The following is a 21376-nucleotide window of genomic DNA, read 5'->3' on the forward strand; positions in this document are numbered from 1 at the left end:
TGGCCATTTATGGGTGATAGCTGTGTGCCTCTTCCATTCATTATGATTTTCATTAAGACTCACATCCTGTTTAGAAGTCTGTTTGTCATTTTTAACTCCTCTGTTTAATCTCGGGCAGCCCTAATCCTGCTTCACTACGAACCAGAGAGAGAGAACTTCTGATGGCACTTTTCTTCCCGCCCTTGCGTGCAGGTGGGGGTGGGAGGGGGCGATGAGTGGCGGGGGGACGCCTGTGTGTTATGGGTGTGTGTGAGCATATAATGGGAGTGTGGGTGAAGTGTGTGTGCTGTCGGTGCGTCGGTGTGGAGTGTGAGCGGGTGATATGAATGTGTGCTTGCGTTTACAAGTGTGTGTTTGCAGAAGATTCTGCGTTTGTAGAGTGGGTGGAAATGAGTGTGTCAAGGGGCTGTCACTCACTGTATTCTTTTCTTCAGGAACACACACAATCTTAAATTGAGGCCTAACCGTTTGTTTCCAAAGCTCGGGGAGGCAGAGGCCTTGTTCTCACCTCCCTGCTCGCCCCCAACCCCTGCCTGCCAGCCTCTCTCCCACTAAGACAAGCTTGGAGCTGGAGAGGGGTCTGCAGCTTGGGCCTTGAGCTCCTGCTTGGAGCTCCCCGGTGATGGAAATCTCCCTTCCTCCCAGCGTTGACGATTGATAGAAAAATTCTTCCAGTAGACTGTTCTTTGAGAGAGGCCTAGAATTGTTTCACTTTTTTTTTCATTCTTATGTAAAATGTCTACTCCCAAGGAATCAATAAGAAAAGAAACCTAAATGGGGACATTGTGTCCTTTGCTGTCCCCAGAGCACACCCCAAAGCTCAGTCTCTCTGCTTCGGCTTATAATGTTCTCCTGCCCAGGATGCTTCACCCTGTCCCTCCTCCAGTCCCACCTCCTCCAGGGAGCCTTCTGTGCTCCTGAACCCACACTTGACTCCCACCTTCTCTGTACCCCACAAAGGGCTTATAAGAGGCACGATGTTTAGCACCTAAAAATATTCTGTCTCTGAGTTATCTGGGTAAAACTCCGGTCCACCCACACTACACATTTCCCTATTTCTGTAGAGAGTTTAGGCATCAGGGACGCCAGGTATGATGGTTCAGGTTGCGTACTGCACAAGGGCACCTGGCTGAGGGACAAGCAGGGACTGAAACAGAGTCTTCACTCATCCTACCAAGCCATGCACCTCGAGGGGGTGCCTTTTCCAAATTGCACAAAAGGGTGATATTGACTAGAGGTGGCTGGGAAAGGGAGCCTCAGAGCATTCAGTCCTGTTGTCTCAAGGCCTCCAGTAGCGCCCAAAAGAATGCTTGAGGAGGGTCACAAAGAACGCTGCCTCCCCTTCCCTGTGCCTCAGCGGGTGAAGCTGACCCCCCAGGCCCCTTCAGAGGGCCTTCCCCCACTCAGTACTCATCGCACTCTGATCGCCACTTCGCTCCGCGTGCCCTCAGCTGGCTGCAGCTTAATTTTCATTTCTCACCATCAGCCTTTGAAGTGTCCTGAATCTTTTTTCCATACCTTTGCCATGTCCTTCCAGCTACTTAGCAAGCTCTAAGTTACCAGGAGAGCCTGCTTCCATTTCCTTTGCTTTCCGCCACCCCTGTGACATCTATCCAAGGACTCGGCCCCAGTGGGGCCAAAAGTCACCATCGTTGTCGCAACAGCTGCAAGAGCAGAGCAGCCAACGTTCTGCGCTCAGAGCCAGGAGTCGGGGCGCCTGCCCCTCCCCCGAAACACTGGCTCAGCCAGACGTCTCGGGGGACATGCCCCGTCCGCTCAGCCTGCCTCCCGCTCTGGCCCTGGTTACCTGCAGGACGTCCCCAAGGATTAGAAAGTTCTGGGGAATCTCAGGCCATCTCATGATCTCTCTCCAGGGTGACACAAAGTGCTGGACAGGAGAATTAAGAAGTGGCCCCAGCCCTTCACCAGATCAGCCTTTATTTATCACTTAGTAAACCATCCGTTAGATTTCTGATACATGGTGGCTTGGCAGGGTCTAAAACTGCACCCCTCGGGGTACGTGTTTGGTTTAGATGAGGGGCAGGGCCCCCTGACAGCAGAGAATCCCGAAAAACGGCCTTCAGCTGAGTCTATGATGCGATGTGGTCGCTCCCCTGCAGAACATGCGTGAGATGTATCTAGCCTGCAGCAGCGAGTAAAGTATCTACTGCCTTTTCTTCCTCATACCTCCAACCCCGGGCCCCTGCCTGAACCCCTCCACCTCCATCTCCACCAGTGCCCCCTCAGCACATGCTCATACTCCAAAATAAAGCATTCAGGCAGTCACTAAATAGCAGTATTGATGCTCCGTCCCCGCGTGCCCTGAAATAATAATGCATCACCCGTGGTGCGAATCCAGACGGAGCCAGATTACGCTCAGGTGGTTAAAAGTCCAGGTCTAATTAGAGTTCCAGGGAATCAAGCCATTGTATTATTAATGATTCTCCGGCAATGTTCTGATTAAAACAGTAATTTTAATAAGCGCAGCTCGATGCTAAGTGTTCACTGAGCACCTAATTACATCAGTTATAACTCCAAAATTATTTAAAATTCCTCTTTTTTTCCACCAGACCCGGCATGCACCAAATAAAATAGAGACTCAGACAACTCGGTGATTATTTGTTCTAATTAATTTCCTAAGCACCTGTTTAAAAAAAAAAAAAAAGGAAAAGAATCTTTTGTCTCTCTTCCATCTCCCCATATCCCCTTCCCCCCACTTTATCCCCAGAGGCTCTGTGATATTGGTTACATTTGAGGCTGCCAATGAAAGAGGCCTGTGGAAAGCAGTGAGGGAGGTAAAGATTTGAACAGTCCCGGCCACCACCTTCCAGGCAAGGGGAGGCTGCAGAGCTCCAATGTGCACAGACAGGCAGGGCAGGGCCGGGCGCCAGCGTGGGGGAAAGTGGAGCCCCCAGAGGGCTTCTAACCAGGAGCCAGCTCCTCACCACATCCCTGTCTTCTTGGGACTAGTTTTGGATGCCTTGTTTATTAGTCTTGCATCTCCAGGAGGGCAGAGGCAAATGAGTTGAGAGGCTTCCCATGGTGGCTGTTCACGAATTCTTTTGACCTGTGAGCCACTTGAGTTAAAAAAGACCACACACCTCTTCACTCTCTGGAAGGACCCCAGCATTTCAGGCAAAATGGTTTGCTGAATCATCGCGAGTTGACTTACAGAGTTCTCTTTTCTCTTAAAAAAAAAAAAATGATGTTATCAGTAAGTTATCAATTGACCCCCAGAAATAAGACCAATAATTCCCCTGCCCTTGTGCGGTAAACTTGACCCTGAATGATGCACTGCTGCAGCCTCATGACAGCCTGAGAGTTAGGAAGGGCAGTTGTCAGCATCCTCACGCCCAACCAGCATGTGGGAGGTAGAACCAAAACGCAGCTTTGTTTTGTCTCCCACTATCCCTTCTGCCTAGGACTGGGGCAGGCAGCATAGCTCATTGGCTCACTCTTGGATAATAAAAAGTCCTTTAAGTCTTAAATACAATCTCAATTCAGAATTATAACGCCCATCTCCAGAAGTACAACTCTGGACTTAACTGATGCCCAGATCTTTGTCCCATCCTCCCCCCGACCAGCCTGGGCCTGCAGTATGCTCCCCGCTTGCAGGGATGGGAGGTGGGGAGGCATGTTTCTTCTCTTTCTCTCACTCAACTTCCCTGACTCCAGCTGTTGCTACTGTCTGTTTCAGAGGAAAAAGAAGGTAAATGTTGGGGGGGTCCTTCTCACTTGAACTGGAATTGTCACAAGATAGCTTCGTGCTCTATGGGCAGGCTGAAGTTTCTGACTCTTTTGGAGCTGAGTCCTTCACAGGGGCCCCCGGGCACCCCTCTGCTGAGCTTCTCTGGCTGTAGCTCCCATCACGTGGGCGGTGCTTCCTCGTCCCAGCCCTCTCCCCTCGGCCCCGACTTTCCAACAATTCCCTCTGCACGAAGATGCTCACACTAGCTTCTTAGCCCCACCTCCAGGAGTCCTCTTGGACAGCTGGTAAAATGCTGCCAGGCCGGCCATCCCTCCTGAGGTGCCCTCATCCAGATCTGGTGCAAGGAAGCTTTTGCATATCCTCGGCCTGCCACCATCTCCAGGGAGCTCAGTGACCTCCCAAGGTCCTGCCTCCACTCTGTCTCCTAGGAGCCACTCTACCCTCTGAATTTCCTGCCTTCCGGCTTTCCCCATCCACTCCATCCCCTACGGTCCAGAGCATGCAGCCCAAGCTGCCCTTCCTATTGAAGGGTGGTTGGGTCATAGCATTCCAAGGCCCTCCTCCGAACATCTCACAAAATCCTTTTGTCAGTCTTCTGACCTTTCCATTGCATTGATCAGGGTCAGGGGACCCAGAGTAAAGAGTGGAAGAATCATAAACTGGGGTCTTAAGCATCTCCTCTGTCAACTTGCAGGACAGTCGGCCACCAGACTTTAGCAAGCAGCGTTCATTGTATCTCGGTGCCTTGGTGATGCTTTCCTTTTGACATCCAATAATATTGACAGATGTGGAAACTGGAGCTCAGAGAGGTTAAGTGGCTTACCCAACACAGCTAAGTACATGGTGTGGCTGAGCCAGGTTCTTCTGAGTAACAGTCGTGTCCTTTCCATGACACCATGCACCTCTGCCGGGTTATAAACATTAAATCTTAAAAAAAATTTTAAAAAGCCTTCACATGACCTAATGGATCCCAGCAGAATGCCAGGGGCCTCAGCCACACCTAGAGAGTCTTTGCATAGTTCTTAGTACATTTACTTAAGGAGCTTAAAATAAAACCTGGATCACTGAGTAAGTGTGATTAGCTTCTCAGCAGGTATTTATAGACCTATTTTATGTAAGAAACTGGAGTTGGAACATACAGGGATATCTCATATGAAGAAATAAAAAGCAGAGCCCTGTGAATAACCTAAAAAAGATAGAGCCCTAAGAAGAGTTTAAAAATTATGTTAAAGTCCTGCCAATTGGGCAGGGAGTCAGATTCTAGGCTCAGAGAGAGGGGTCACAGAGGGTGAGGGAGGAAGGCAGCGTGGAGCAGGGATTCGCACGTGCGGGAGAGGGGAGGATGTCCTGATTAGCAGGAATGTGCACGCAAAGCAAGTTAAGGAGGAGGACCACTCAGAGGAGGAGAGGAGGCCAGCCTGCGGGGGGCTGGGTTCACGCTGGCAGAAGAGTCTAGAGTGGGAATGTGAGCAGAAATTAAAAGGCTGAAACATCAGGCTGGAGTGTTTGGATTATACACTTCATCCAAGATGCAGTTTTTCCTTGTTTTCAATTTTTTTTTTTTTTTTTTTTGATGGGGGATTGTATTGTTTTGTTGTTGTTGCTGTTGTTGCTGGTGTTAGCTGAAGCCATCATTACAAAACACTGCCTCTGGGAAGCCTTCCCTGATTTACCCTTCCTCTTTGCTCTTGTACCTTTACCACATCTCAGTCATGGCATTAATATTTCATTTGGGGGTTTGCCTATCTTCCTGATAACCTTATGAATACTTCAGCATCAGGGCCATGTCTGTTCTTTTTTTGAACTTTATGTTCAAAAATATACGGAATATATAGCAGGTCCTTAATTTATTGATAATAACTAACAGCTATAGCCAGTACACTGGGCTAAGTGTTTTCTAACCCATGCTGTCTTTTATGCCTAAGAGGCAATTTATCATGGAAGTTGAAAATGTGATGTGAGTTCTGCAGGCGTCCTGCGTGGGTTCGAACCCCAGCTCTACCACGTACTGGCTGTATGACTGTAAACAAATTCACCAAGACTCCCTGTGCCTTGGTTTCTTCCTCATATGCAGATAGCAAGTCTTGTATAAGTGTGTGCCAGTATTAGCACCATTTTGTAAATCAGCAGAGAGGCTCAGAGCTGGGGAATGTGCCGAAAGACCACAGGGCTAATAAGCAAAGGGGCTGGGATCTGGACCCGGGCAGCTCGATTCTAGGGCCCTCAACCTCTACACCTTTTAGAAGAGAAGAAAAAATGAGGGTATGCAGAACACACCTAGGGTGGCAAGGAGAGGGAGGAGACAGATGAGGCCATCAGCCCCTGTCCCGCCGTGAGGACGCGGGTCTCTGGCTGGGGCAGGCGGAGGGAGGCAGAGGAACACGATGGCAGGGACAGACATGGGATGTATTGTTAGAGGAGAAAAGCAAAGCTTCTCCTTTCCCTCCATTCTATTTTGTTTCCACCACCCTGGCCTCCCGGGACCATCCCTCGAATCACTTTTCTGACCAGAGGTGCCACGCTGATGCCCGCCCGCTCCTGGACTTCTCCCTGGACCTTCTCGGGTTTGTTCTCTGCTCCTGCTTTTCTCTCCTCACAGAAGGTCCTTCCTCCATTCCTGCCCTATCAAAACGGCACCAAGTTTTCGAGGCCTGCTAACATGATGACACCTTCCTGGCCCCGTCAGCCCAAAGTGATCACTTCCAGGGGGAACCTCTTGTGGGAATCTTTCACTTTCTAGCTTCCCCACCTGAGGGGATGCTTCTGGAGGGCACTGGAAAGCCAGGACGCACTCGGATCTGTCACACCACAGCACAAGACTCAATACCTGGCCTGTCGAATGAATGAATAGATGAAGGAAGGAAGGATTCATACCCGGAGAGACTAATGAATGAGTGAATGACTGAATTAACAAATGAACCAATTAGAAGCACCATGTGTATTTCCACCACAGGCGGGTCTACCCAGTTATGAAGCAATTCTGCACGAAGGTAGCTGCCCAAGGCCAGGCCAGTCCCCGAGGGGCAGACACTGTGGATCTGTAGGCGTTGCTGCTTCAGTGGAATGGTCTTTATCCAATTGGCCAGTCTGCACAGGTTCCCAAAGCAGCACAGGGGCGTGGGATTCAGCAGAGCATGGGAGCCCCCCTACCTCATACCTCCTTGCCAAGGTTAAATGAATGAATGGCATGAATGAATAAGTGAGCTCTATACAGAAAGGAGATTAATTATTTGTAATATAAGTGTAGGAGACTTTTTTTTTCTGTAGGCGGAGATTTAACATATACTCTTATTCTCCATCTTTGTCTCTGTCTTTTACGCACACACATACATGCACACACATTCATCCACTCACCTACTAACTTCCCCTAGAAAGCTGTGAGTGACAAGCAACTGTTCTGTCCTTCCCAGGGGAGCTAGTCACTTAGCATACTACGAAAAATCAGAGAGCGGATTTGCAGATCCAATGTGTCAGGGAGGACATCTCAGGTGGTTAGGAAGGAGGGATGGTGGAGACGTAGATGGTGGAGAAGGATTGCTCCCTGGGCCCACCAGAGACTAGAATTTTGTTTCACAGCACGAAGATCTAGTAGCTTCTTGCCTGATCAGAATTGTACAGCAGCGAATGCAGAGAGGTGGAGGCCCGCCCCAGAGCCAGCGCCTGTGGGTAGGCTGAGCCAGCTCCGTTCATTCTTACGTGCACGGGGGTATACCGCAGAGGGCCTGAGCAGTTGGACTTGCCCAGATCCAAGTCCATCTTTCGGCAAGTGGTAGGATTTCTCTCCCTACATCAAGACTACCTTGATGGGGACTCCAGTCTGGGGTTCCTTCGTAATCCCAGACTCAGAGTCCAGGGAAGGCATCAAGGATGGAAAACGAGCCCACGAGGAGCCCCTGAGACCCTACCAGCTCGCATCCATAATTCTGAGTGCCAGCATCACAGGTGGAAGTATGGTCAGAAGCCGGAGCTTGGCTGGGGGGGCGACACCAGGAACTCTGCCAAAGGAAGTTTGAGGAGCAGTTGTGCCCTAAAGGCCCCTGGAGGATTCCCTGAGTCCTCGTCTCAAAGAGCACTGAAGTGAGCCCCACCTCCTCCCTAGACAACAGCAAAGGTGTTCCCACCCCAGCTCTCTGCTCGGCCTCTTCATGGCTTGATGATTCCACACCCCCCAACCTCTCCTTCCCAAGTTTATGGGCCAGTGATGCTTCAGAGAGAATTTGGGATTAACAGCAGCTCCACACCCTCTTGTCTTACTCTCCTGGTGACTGGAAGGGAGGGGGGCCAGAAGTTGAGGGCGTGGGGCCCAGAAACCAGAGTGTGTTAGGTAGATGGCCAGCTCCTAGATAAATCAAGCTGCATGTGAGGTGACCCCTGGGCTCTGTGCATCCAGGGGCCCCACTGGGAACATCTGGACAAATGGAAGCATGAATGAACGAATGGGAACGGGCAGGTGAAGGGGCATCACTGCATCGTTCCTCTGGCCATCATCACTGTTCCCCTCCGGGGTAGGTGCATTGATGTTGGCCCTACAGGGAGTCTGGTGGGACCTGGCTAATCCCAGGCATCTGGTGTCCAGGTGAGAGATCTGTTTTAGTTATAGCTTAGGCCCTGTTTCCCAAATCCTCTCATCCCCTATTTCCTACGCCACCTGCTTTCCCTAACTGAATAAATCCATGGTTGTCATGGAGACAACGTAGCATTAGCATCTCCGCTTCTCTGTAGTTCCTTCCAAACAACAGAACTAGAAAGGGCCCCACTCCCACCGCCCTGGTGTTTCCGGCACAGGAGTCCTGTCTGAGAAAGTCCCATGTGGTATTTGGAATATCTGCTTGTCCCACTTGCTTTTCTGCCTCCTTTCTTGCCCAAGTTTCACCTTCTTCCTTAGGAGACTAAGTTCGGTTTTTTTCAGCCAAGGATCCTGAGTTTCAGTGCTCTTCAGCCTCCAGGAGGGATTATGTTATTAGTAAGGACAACGGTTTGAGCGGCTGTGCTGCTGTTCATGCCAAGGGGGGACATAATTCCCCCCGAATCATAGATCAGCAGTCGCAGCCCAAAGAGGCCAGGCGGCTTGCTCAAGGTCACCCCGCGCAGGAGAACAGAGCCTGGGCCAGGGCCCTCTGCAGCTCCCCGTGCAAAGCCCACCACCTTCAGCGGGCCCGCATGGAGAGACTGAGAATGACAACTACCGCTATTGGGCACCTACTGTGTGCAAGGCTCTTTGTGTATAGAAGTCACTTAAACATCAAAACAACCTTGTGAAGTTCGTATCATTATTGTCACCATTTTCCAGAGGAGGAAACTGAGGCTCAAGGAGGGCAGGGAGGACAACTTATTAATGTCATACAGTTGGTAATCGTAGCAGCTGGATTTGAAAATGAGCTCTGTCTCCTTCCAGTACACCTTCTTAACCAGAGCAAAACATGACCTCTGCCAAAAAGATCTAGGAGGGACCACCACACCAGTGCTTATCAATAGGAGGAATTCCATTGTTTGGGGCCAGAAATTTCTTTCCCCATCATCCTTTCCCCTTTGACTCCTGCATGACCCTTGGCTGGGTTTTATGAATGAGGAGGAAAAAAATATCATTGAAAATTTCAACCAACTTTGGCTCCCACTCTCGGAGTGATAGATAGGTTTAATTACTCCGAATTACTCAGCCACTCCAGTCTTCTCCCCCAAGTCATTAAAAATAGATTTTCTCTTTGAACTCCGCTCCGCCCTCGGGTCTCCCGATCATCAGGAGTTCTTAGGAGAGAGCCCCAGGGCCCGTTTCTGGTCAGAAGGTTGCGTGCTGCTTCGGGTGCAGTCCCAGGTTCCAGAACCTCAAGCTGGTTCTGGGGGTTTTGCCTCTTTTCTCGTTATGATACTGACCATGTGACTTTCGCAGCTCAGAGGACGGGCAGGGGGCTGGGTCGGTGTTTACTTCCTGAGGATTTAAGGGGATCTCACACACGAGTACTGATTTTTAAAGAACTGGATCTAACCCTGGGAACAAACGATCATGAACGTTTCACGTTCGTTACTGGGGCTGATTTGTAGGAGAGGCTGAAGCTGCAAGTGTGAGCTCAGAGGTCTTCGTTCCCTGATGAGCAGGCAAGGTGGGTGAGACAGGGATTGCTGTCTCCGTTTTAAAGATAAGGAAATGGAGGCTTGAAGAGGTTAGGCAGCTTGCCTGAGGCCTCACAGCGAACAGCCAGCAAGGCCAGCACAGAGAGGCCCCTGCCACCTCCACTGTCCCACGCTCTGCTGACTGAAGACCCGGGACTTTCCGAGGAGGCTTAGAAAACTATTCAGGGCTATTTCCCTGACTGTTCTGGTCCAGGCAGGCTTAAAAAAAATTAGGTCATCCTCATCCCCACCAACCCATCTCCCTCCTCATCCCCCAGTATCACCCTGTATCGTCTGGCTCTGGATTCACCATCTGAATCACTGTCAGCAGAGAAGAGTACAGTGGGCAAGAGACAGACAGTGGTCAGGCGGGTGAGTGTAATTAGTGGCCAACAGCTGGAAGGGCACCAAGTATGGCGGTCCATGTCCAGGTGAAGGGGGACACTGACCGCCAGCCCTTGGGGGCAGCCCCAGGAGAGGGCCCTTCCTTTACAGGAGTCCTGCCTCTGCTTCCGCCTCACCTCCTCGGCCTGGGAGTCAGGCAAACTTCTGGTTCTCCTGCAAGGCGTGCAACCTTGGGCAGGTTACTTAACCGAGACTTAGTTTTCTAATAAGTCCAGTGGGCCTAATCCTTCACCTGCAAGGCTGGTGTCGGGATTAAGTGAGACGACGTGAGGGAAATGCCGGGCACGCAGTAGGTGCTGGATGAACAGCCACCATTATTATCGTTCCAGCTGCTTCATTCCGTTCCACCAACTCAGTCACCTGCCCAGCTCAGAGGAAAGTGGTACCTCAGTCCCCATCACTTCCTCCCCCGGTCCCCAAGGAGCAGATCCAAGGGGGAGGTCACACTGCTTCCCCTACTCACGCCCAACAGGGGAGATTTAGTTTAAAATGCTGTTTCTAGCATCCAGTGGACCATCAGTTCTTTGCCTGTAAAGGACGGGAGAGAGAACGCGGGTATGTTTCCATGGGGTCTGGCTGAGCCAAAGAGGCTATAGTATGAGGTAAGGCAGAAGCCAAAGGAGCCTGTGCTGTTCCCGGAGGGTCCACTTTAGGGGCCCGAGAGAGTCCAGCCAGGGCTGGGGGCTGGGCTAGGCCTCCCTGGCCATCTGCCCGTGTTGCTCTCCCTGTGAGGACACTGAACCCTGGCCCCATTGGGTGCACAGGGAAGGACAGAGCCCTGAGCTCTTGGGCCTCCCGGTGCCAATCCCACCTGTTCCCAAGGGGCTGACGAGATCTGGGGCCAGCTTGTGAAGGGAGACTCCTCCCTCCCATCCATTCCAGCAAGAAACAATCGCTGGGCACCAGCAAGCTCCTAAGACAGTGGAGTCAGAGAAACCGAAGCCTTCCTTGCCCTCTGGGTGCTTCCCGCCTCCTACATCCTGCTCCGGCCTCAGCCTCCATCTCCTGGGACTGACTTCTGAACCTCCTCGCCCTCCTCTCCTCAAAGGGAGCCCTTACAGTGTGTCACCACCACGGGCCACGGAAGACACCCCCTTCCAGCTGGCCGCCCCCACTCACTGTGAGATCGGTCCCAGGGCTAAGCCAGCCCTGCGGGGCCCCCTATTTCCTGGTGGAGCAAATGGAACTCATCCTACGTAACAGTATCTAGCCTCTCTTCCTCCCCGGGCTGCTGTGCAGATCAAATGAGATAACAAGTGTGAGAGCATTTGGAAAGTGCTAAAACCCTCCCCCCGCATCGTGGTGACTGTGCCTGCGGCCCTCCCTGCGGTCTGCCCCAAACCGTGTGTGTGAATGAGCGTCGGGTTTGGACTGGGGACAAGAGGAGAATGTGGGGCCGAGACCCTACAAATTCCAAGGGGAGAGAAGATGGGCTGGTGGGGAGGGACCACCAAGAGAAGATACGGAGGACAGGGGGGAGTTTCGGGGAGCCCGTTGTGTTTCAGCTGCTGTGGACTTTGCCCCAGGCCCTGGGGACCAGGAGGCCACAGCTCCAGCCAACTGCCCGCTCCAGCCAAGCTGTGTGTGTCCCCTCCCACCCCGGCCACCTGGCTCTCAGCCGCTGACAAGGCCTCTGTTTCTTTGCTTGTGTCAGGAGACAAGGGACACGTGTGGGGACAGGTGTACCATCTGGCCGTGGGGAGCAGATTCCAGGGAAGCAGGGGATTAAATGCTCAGCCCCCGAGGGGCCCCACCAGCCTGGGGAAGAGCTTTCCCTCGCTCCGACTCTGTCTAGAACAGAGTGCCTGTGCCAGAGTCCTCCATGTCAAAGCCAGGACTGCGTCTTGATCATTGCTCTCCTGTGACATCTATCCTACTGTACTAAGAAGATCCTGTTCCTTGGTTTTGCCTCAACCAAACCACGGGAGGGCAGGAGAATGTGGCCCCAATGCCTTACTGAGAGCTTAACACAACATAAATGCTCTGTAATTAAGAAGGACCACTTGGGCGCCAGGCACACCCATGGTCAGCATCCTCTGTGTTGCTCTGTTTCAGCTCAGGTGTTTCTCCGATCCAGGTTCTCTAAGCCGTGTGGCTCCTTCCGTGCGTCCACACAGGGTGGGAGAGATGCAGCCTTGATTCTCTTTCCCCAAGTTCACTCACAGAAGGGCTCCTGTCTCTTGCTCCATCATTGGGAAAACTCTTCTCTGAAGAGTGATGGGTTTGCACCCGATAGAAGTGACTCTTTGGGGTCATAGTAACTTCTAGGGCCAGGGAGAACTTCCTGCCCTCACCCTGGATGGTCCAGACCCTACAGGTCTGCCGTGTTCTTCCAGATCCTCAGGAATGAGCCTGGCTTCAGCAGTTCCCTCAGTGACGTATGCAAGGCCGATGATGATCTGAGATCACGTCCCTTGCTGCGCTGGCCCCATACCCTGTGGGCTGCCCCGTGTGCTGAAAGGAGAGAGGTGGGCGGGGCAGGGGGGGAGAGAGACCTACTCTGAACTCTGTCCCCCTGCTGAACCCTTCCCACGTACATCAGCTCCACGGAGTCAGGCCAATGGAGGCACTAGAGACGTGGGGCCCCGGGGCCAGAGGAGCCAAGAATACAGTATGAGTCACCCTTAATAAAGTGTATTTCTTAAATAAATGACTTAATAAGACAGTTATATTCATTAAAGGTGTAATTACAAGACATAAGATCAAGCAGAGGAGGATGCACAGTGTGCGAGTTGGATCCAGTGTAAGCGGCCCCGGGGTCCCGGGGAGAAGGCGGTGGAGAAGGGGGTCCTCGGCTGGAGGCTGCTCACGGCCGCACTGGTTTGCCAACCCAGCCACACCCTCAGATCCCAGCACTCAGAGTGGAGGGGGTGGGGAGCCTCCAGCATCATTAAAACGCAATCATAATAAACAAACACTAATTAGAGTGTCATCGAGTGTCCCATTAAACTCTGAGTCATCCCTGACAAAGCACCGCCTGACGCGGTGGACACTCGCCAGCAGAAGCTCCCTGTCCTTGAGCTCCCTGAGCCCACTCCCGTCCCCACCCCACCCTACCCCACCCACCAGGCCCTAGAGCATGTGCCCACCTGTCACCTGGTGCAGAGGGAAGTGGCCCCTGACCCCCGAAGTTTCAACTTGATCCTTTATGGCCTCCATAGACTCAGAGTTATTAGAACCCAATTCTCCCTGGGCATAAAGCAGTCCCCAGACTAACCCCCATCTCTCCTCCCCTCAGTCAGTCTAATTCCTTCCGCAGCCCCAAGGCAGAATTTGATTCTGTTTCTTCCTGGCCTCAGGGCCTGACAAATAAGGAGATTTTCCAAGGAGGGGAGGAAATAGCTCAGTGGTAGAGTGTGTGCTTAACATGCACAAAGTCCTGGGTTCAATCCCCAGTACCTCCACTGGACATAAATTCATTAATTAAAACCTAATTCCCTCCCCTCAAAATAAATAAGTAATTTTTAAAAAATAAAAAGACTTCCCAAGACCCAAGATTAGTTTACCAGTAGTTCTCTCAGCTGGGGAACTGGTTGGAACCATTTCCCAGGACCCAACCCAGAGCTTCTGATGCAGTGGACGCTGGATTTTCATGCCTCTTAAGCTCACAGGTAATACCAAGGATGTTGATTCAAGAATCCAGGCCACCTTTTCATGAAAGACATTCTTTTGGCCAAAGAATGACAGGCTGGAGAGCTTACAGACTTCATGTGTTCCAGCTCTGTGGTCTTCTCTGTCCTTCCCAAGTTAACCCAAACCGGCCTTTCCAGGTTTACCCACCCCTCTTCACCCTCATGCAAGGTTTTCTGATGAAGCTCTGCTTCCCTGTGTTTGCTCACATGGTTCTTCCCACCTGGGACGCTCCTCATCTGTATAAATATTATTCATCCTTGAAGACCCAGACCCTGGCCACGTCCCTCCCAAGGCCCACCCAGAGCAGCGCTCTCCCACACGAGCAAAGCGCCAGCTACCCATGTGAGCTACGCACAGAATTTTAACTTTTCTAGCAGCCGTATTTTTAAAAGTAGGAAGAGACCATTGGAATGAATGGTAGATTTTATTTAACCCAACATTTGCAACATTTTTTATCTTTTCAGCCTGTGTCAATAAGAAATTCTTCATGTGATATTTTACATTCTTATTTTCCACGCTATATCTTAGAGCCCATCTCAGTTTGAACTAACCCCATCCCAGGTGCTCAGAGCCACCCGGGCTCAAGCATTGGACGGCACAGACATAGAAGTCGTATTTCCTTTGCTCCGAATTCCCTCAGCCCTCTTTCAATACCTCTCTTAGAACACACATCCCTTTCTTGCTTTTATTGTTCGTCTGTTTGCAACTTGAAGGCGATGGCTGTGTTTTAACACTGCTGTTGATTTTATTTTATTCCCCTAAAGTGCCCAGCCGTGGCCTGTCTGTGGGACGTGACTGATGAATATGGGTTGATAAATGAATATAGAAACAGGTGAATACAGGAAAGATCGAGCGCCCGTGGAAACACCTGACCTTAAGAGCCTCCGTCCAGCCCCTGTGACATTTCTTTCCTCTGGTTTGTATGTGGCTGCTAGATCTGTGAGGAGAGAATCATTCAAGTTTTGAGACCCCTCCCCCTTGTAAGTTTCCTGTTTCACTTTGCTCTTCAACTCAGTGTATTAAGAAAAAAAAAAAAATTCCCACCAGGAGGGCCCAGGAAACAGGAAAAATAGTTGTGCTGTTGGTTTCATGTTTGGAGAAGAACAGGCTTCTCACTATCTCCGCAGCACTTGGCGTGACAGTGGGCTTTGTTGTGGGAGACACTGCTCCCATTCAGGGCCCCCTGCCCCAGCTGCTGAGAGCCGGGCTGTGTTTTGACAGACGGGCCGAATGCAATGCAGACAGTTGTTTTAATTTCCAGCCAGATGCAGACATCACTCACACGGAGCCCGTTTCGGGCTCCAGGAAAGGGAGGCCGGGCACTGGGCTGCGGCTCTCAGGCCTCAGAGGGCGAGTTGGAGGGGGCCAGCGGAAGCCCCCCACCCCTGGCTGGCTGGGGTCACAGATATCCTGAAGGACTGAGAGCCCCGGGCCCCGGGACAGGCACGCTGGGAGAGGGCTGGCAGGCACCTGTCGGAAAGGTGCTCCTGGAAGGAATCGCAGGCCGTGAGTCAGGGGTCAACGGTTGCTCCTTAAGATGGTGTGTGCCTGGCTGGATGTTAACTTTTAACTGCCCGAGTCATTTGGGACAGAGCTCATTAACAGTCTCAGGGAAACTTTAGGGAATAGAATCCTGACTGTCAGAATTGGAAGGACAAGGGCCAACCTCCTCCGAAGGCAAAAATACCTCCTACAGCCTCCCAGACACTTGTCACTTTGAATCTGCATACGCGTCCCACGGATGGCGGTTCCTGCTGGAAGCGAGGTCTGTTGGGTTATTGGGCAGCCTTGACTTTCTTCTGTCGAGCTTTCCTGAAACTTTTCACCCATGAATCTTAACTGAAGCCACACGGCCGCCTTTCAAACACTGGGAAACATCTCAAGATTCATCTTATTTGAGCCAAATAAACATCCCAGATCTATCAGGTGTACCTCAGATGCCACATCTGGGTCCCACCCCATGGTGACCACCATTCTGGAAAGGCTCTCTGGCTGAGCAACACTTTTCTTGGGGCAGGTTGCAGAGACCTGAGCTGGGAACTCCCCAGTGAGGGGCGGCCTCCTTTCATCCTGACACCATGTCTGCGTATACAGTTCATGATCAAATCAGCCCCCTTAGCATGTTGTCAGGTCATATGGGACACAGAGTCAACTCAAGCTCTCAGACCTATGGCACACAGACTTTCAAACCAGCTGTCCCCCAACCTCCACTTAGAATATCAGTTTTTTTAAACTGAATTTGCAGGATTGTACTTATTTCTTTTATTTACTTATGCTTTCTGCATTTTATATTTTTATTATTAAAGGAAAGTTAGGGAGATTTAAAAAGCTGATCACGTCACTCACTTACAGAAAAGGTTTGTAATTCAGAATGTCAAGTGTTATGATGTGGTAAGAAGGAGGTGAGGGACACCTAACAGAGGGAGGCTCCTGGGGCCGGTACCCAAGACCTTGGTTACCTTGACCTTGCTTACATCCCACCAGCCTCATCTCTCGCCCCGCTCCATCCAGCGCACACTCCGCACTTGGGTTACCCTGAACTTACTCATGACACTTTTGCTCATGGTAATCTCTCAGCTAGGAACGCCCGTCCAGGTGTCTGCATCCAGCCCCCTCTTACCTTGCCTCACCCTTATTCCACTGACCGCTTCTTCCAGACAGATTGTGCCGGGCAGTCCTTCTCTAAGCCCCCAAGGCTCCCCGGGCGCACACCTATCACAGGCAGAGAACGTTCAGCACAGTGTAGAGCCGTTCTCGGTGTGTAATTACCAACTCCCACTGGACTGTGTGTTCTGCGGGGCAGGGTCTGTGTCCTGTTTGCTGCTGTTTCTCGATCACATAGCACCTAAGCCTCCGTGTAGTGACATCTGATAAACATTTGCTGGGTGAGCCGTGTCAGACCCCATCCTGAGCCTCTCAGGAGGATGCTGTGAAGGCATCTCCGTCAGATCTTTTGTTCCCCCTGCCAGAGGCAGAAGACTGGGCTGCCGGACCACAGGTTGTGTTTCCACTTGAGTTCACACATCCAGTAGGTGGGGGACCTCTCTGCCCTAACAAATGAGATCCCATTCCCAGCCCAGCAAATGTTTTCCCAGCCCAGCCCCTCCTGCCCCAGCCCGCGACCGATGCCTAGGATGCACCAAATGCAAGACGTCAGTCTTCTGACCCTTTGCCTGGCCTTAATGTCGCACCCGCTGGGCAGGTAGGGGTGAGTAATCAAACAGGCCCGGCTCGTGTCCCTGCAGGGTCCCCCTGGAAGGCAAGAGGAGGCTGTACCCTCTAGGGGGCAGGGGTTTGATCTGCAAACTCCCCCTTTCCCCAGCAAGGCAGAATCAGACAGGCAGCTCATCTCTGTTCCCATTTAGCCAGACTTTCCAAAGGTTGGGAGATTTACTGGAGAAACTGAATGCAGGCATCAGAGAATGGGATAATTGGATCCAGGTGGTATGTTTCGTTGGCTGTAAAAAAAAGACTGTACCATTCGATGAATATTATTTGATAAGAAAACTTTCTCCTTCTCTCCCTTTTGAAATGTTTTCTGTGTAGGCAGGATGTCTCAGCCCGGGCCCAGCTGAAAGCTCTTCAGAGATGAGTTGGTGGCACTCAATAAATAGCCTTTCAACGGAGTTTTAACCATTTTCAGCCTTTGCCACAAGCAGGCCCCGCTCTCCAGGGGACTTTAGTGCAGGCAGGGAGAGAGACTGGAGGGCTTGCTTCCGCCTCCGGTGAAGGCAGGAAGCCCAGGGCCTGTTGGCTGTACCTGCCTGGTGCAGGGCAAGTGAAAACACTGGGGCCGCCGATTGACACCCCCCCCACACCGCCACTTCTGTAGGGGTGATGGCAGGGCAAGTGTGGGTACGAGCGATGGAGTCTGAACGCACCTCTGCCAGGCGTCACTACCTGTTCTAACCATGTATTCTTCTCCCTCTCCGCCAGATCACCCGGGTCCCCGTGGAATCCTGTGAACAGTACACGACCTGTGGGGAGTGCCTGAGCTCGGGGGACCCTCACTGTGGCTGGTGCGCCCTGCACAACATGTAAGTTTGGCACATTCTGGGGGAAAAAAAAAAAAGCCTGGAATGCAGAAGACCAGGTACTTTCCTGGGAGTGTCGGTGAGGGATGTGACATCAGTTTGCAGGGAGAGAGGAATTTCCCTCTTCTGAGCAGGAATTCTCCATGTGCTTGGAGTGCTGAGAGCAGGAAGGGGAAGAGGGGCCATGGGTGTGCTTTCCCTCCAAGTGCATCGTTTCTGCCTGCTTTTCGTGCCACCTCTGAAGTCTGCCCCTCCCTCAGCCACTCTGAAGTCTGTACCTTGTCTGCAGGGTGGTTAATCCTGTTGGAAGTCCTCGCAAGAGACTCTGTAGAATCTCTAGATTTCCCAGGAACCTCCTCAGCGTGGCCTGAACGAGGTGCCTCCTGCCGTGAGGGGGCACTAGAGCTGGCTTGGACGCCAGTTAGCTGCTGTGTGACCCGAGCGGGTCCACTGACTACTCTGGGCCTCCATTTGCCCATGGCTAACTAGGGATAATGGCTCTCTCGCAGGTGGACGGTGAAGATTAAATGAAATAGTTCATGCTTTGGCAATCAGGAAGCTCAGGATAAGCTCCACAAACCCAAAGAATTGTTTTGGACCCTGACCCCTTGGGAGAACCCTTCTGGTCTCTTTAATTCATGATTCCAAGAAGTCTGCATCTCACTCCAATTGTCTCACATCGCTATTCAGATACACCCCCTGCCATTGAATACCAACTCAATAGAAATGCAAAATCACGCTTAAACTTCCTAAGTCAAGAGCCCCAGAGGGAGAGAAGAGGGTGCAAACTCCACTCCAAGGCAGGAGCTGCCTAGGAATTCTGTTCCCCAGTGGAGTTGGAAACTCCATGGATCCGTGCCAGCCAGTAAAGCATCCCCATGAAATGTGCCGGGGTGAGGGTGGAGGCGGAGGCGGAGGGCCAGAGTTCAGGGTCCTGCACAATAGCTCTTGGCTTCCAGCCTCTGCAGCAGGTGTTGGGAGGGCTATGGAGGGAGGGAGGGAAGCAGGCGCCTCAGATGCAAAATCTGGACTGGATTTGAGCCCACAAATCCTGGGTTCCATGCTCAGATTGGGAGGGAAGAAACGCCTCAAAAAGTTCTGCCAAAAATGCTCTCACCGGAACCCAGACTGTGAATCACCATTTAGGTCAGACAAGTGGTAAAGATACTGACGCCACCCACGGCTTGTGCCCCAGAAATGGCAAAGGTGGATAAAATCGGGTTCCCTTCAGGGAGGCTGGCCTGACAGCCAGCAGGCTCTCTCCTCAGGAGGATTTCTTCCTCCAAAGAAGCTGCCAGCCATCCCCAGCCCCAGTCAGTGTCCTGGACTACCCACCCTCTTATTGTGCAGTGGGCACGTCCGGCTGTACCATCCACTCCCTCCTCCTCCTCCCTGCAAACCTAGCCACGATGTCTGAGTCTCCCGGCAGCCCCAGACCACCCTGTCATCCTCCTGGTCCAGGTCAGCTGGGGCTCCTAGAATGACAGGCCTACATCAGGACAGTCTCAGAGTTCCTCTGCCCTCTGAACATCCAAGTCCCGCCTACCTACCAGGGCACCCCTCTCCTTCCAGCCACACTGCCCTGGGCAGAACCCGGGGCAGGGGGGGAGGAGCTTTTTCCTGGTTATACCCAGAAGTGTCTCTTCTTCTGGTCACTCTCATCTTCACCAGCCCCTCCCACGGTGCCCTCACGCCTGCCGCCGTCAGCCTGCCTGGGCAATGGGCACCTCCAGCTCCTGGATTTTTATTGGAGGCTGAGGGCTAAGGGATATTGCTAAAGAGCCTCTGGGTCCGGGGGGATTTGAACCCTTCCTGTCTCTTCTGTATGCCTTGCTCTTGCAAGTGTGTTATTGTCTCGAAGGCCATTTATCTCTGTTAGGGCTGTGGCCATAAATAGTATGATGAAAAAAAAAGAGCCATTTCAGTGAGTCAATGAGATAAAGGCTCCAGTCAAGAGCTCACTTTAGAGCTATCTTAAGGATTCACTTAAACCTCAATAATTCTTTTCTTTGACAGCATTCATATTTAGATCCATTATGTGCCTGGAAAGGAAGAGGGGGAGGGACTTTGGGGGGAGTTCGAGTGGGAATCTCCGCCGGATTGTGGCATCTTGTAATGTCTCGGTGGCTATTCGGTTGGAGGAGCACCAACCCTGGAGCGTGTTCCCACGTGACTTACGTGACAACCAGATGTCCCTGCGTGCTGGTGTCACTGTGGCCACCTACCGCTGGGGGCAGAGGAGCCTAGAGCCAGAAATGAAGATGCTGAGAGAAGCAGCCACCCAAGCTTTCTGACAGAGGCAACCCTGGCGGCCCTGCCTGTCTGTCTCTCTGTCTCCAGGCATTATTTCACACCACAAACATTTATTGAAAATATACCATGTGACAGGTAGACTCGCTCAATGAATAAAACATGGTCCTTGCCTTCAAAGAACCATGAATCCATCCAGCCACAAGATCACCTGCCCACTGTCCCACACAGCAAAGACCTTTAAAGACCCCTGGAGGAGAATAATCATATTAAGAATCATCGTCATTAATATTGTTCTGAGAGGGGCTAATAGGCCCTTTTCTAAACACTAGCTCATTTAATCCTCACACCAGCCCTGTGAGTTAGAGTATTATCATTGGCCTCAGCCAATGATGGGGGAACTAAGGCATGGAGAGATTAAGTAACTTGCTCAAGGGGCCACAGCTAGTAGGCGATAGATCTGGGGTTCGAACCCAGGCAGCCTGGCTCTGAAGTTTATATTCTTGGCCTCTTGCCTGCTGCTCTTCACGTTCCCCAGACTTCCCTCCCTCACTCACTGAGCTCCGCGTAAAGCTGCTGTCCACGAGGAGCTGCTCTCTGCGTCTAAACCGCATCTCTCCCATGTCGGGGGTTGATCCTGCTTCCTCTTAGTCTGTCTTTAACTGCAGTGGAGACCATCGGGAGTCAGCCAAGGCCTCTGAGATAAGTGAAAGCTGTAATGAGAAGACAGACACAGGACTCAGAGCAGTGAAACCCTCTTACTTACCTTCAAGGGGACAATGGAGCTAAACAGATGGTTCTCAGAGGCCTGACTTCTTGTGAATCTGTGTCTGTGGCAGGTGCTCCCGCAGGGACAAGTGCCAGCGAGCAAGGGAACCTAATCGATTTGCTGCCAGCATCAGCCAGTGCATGCGCCTGGAGGTGCATCCCAGCAGCATCTCAGTGTCTGAGCACAGCCGGCTGGTAAGTAACCCACCAGGAGGTTCTGGGGCTGAGGCGGCGCCCAGCTCGCACAAGCCCGGGTGTGTTCCTTTAAGACTTGCACGATGTAAATAGATCCTACTTATATGCGTCAAAGTAACTTTGTATTTGGAGAAAAAAGGATGCTGACTCCTATTGTGAAGGGCACAGTGTTCTCCCTACTCCTCAAGGATTCATTACCCATTGATCTGTTTTGTAAATGTAGATTTTGCATTTTGCAACATACATCTGCAGCACAATGCAATCCAATACATTC

At 51.7% G+C, this 21376-nt stretch overlaps 1 protein-coding gene across 2 annotated transcripts in view; it reads left to right on the forward strand.

The window, feature by feature from the left end:
* PLXNA2 (plexin A2) overlaps nt 1–21376 on the forward strand; it is a 203062-nt gene that overhangs the window by 115919 nt on the left and 65767 nt on the right. For both annotated transcript variants that reach the window (XM_074351904.1, XM_074351903.1), the window contains exons 5-6: nt 17792–17892; nt 20979–21102. In XM_074351904.1, the coding sequence (XP_074208005.1) occupies nt 17792–17892; nt 20979–21102 (225 nt within the window). The remainder of the gene's footprint in view (nt 1–17791; nt 17893–20978; nt 21103–21376) is intronic.

Source organism: Camelus bactrianus, chromosome 23 (assembly GCF_048773025.1).
Source record: "Camelus bactrianus isolate YW-2024 breed Bactrian camel chromosome 23, ASM4877302v1, whole genome shotgun sequence".
Taxonomy (NCBI): Eukaryota; Metazoa; Chordata; class Mammalia; order Artiodactyla; family Camelidae; genus Camelus; species Camelus bactrianus.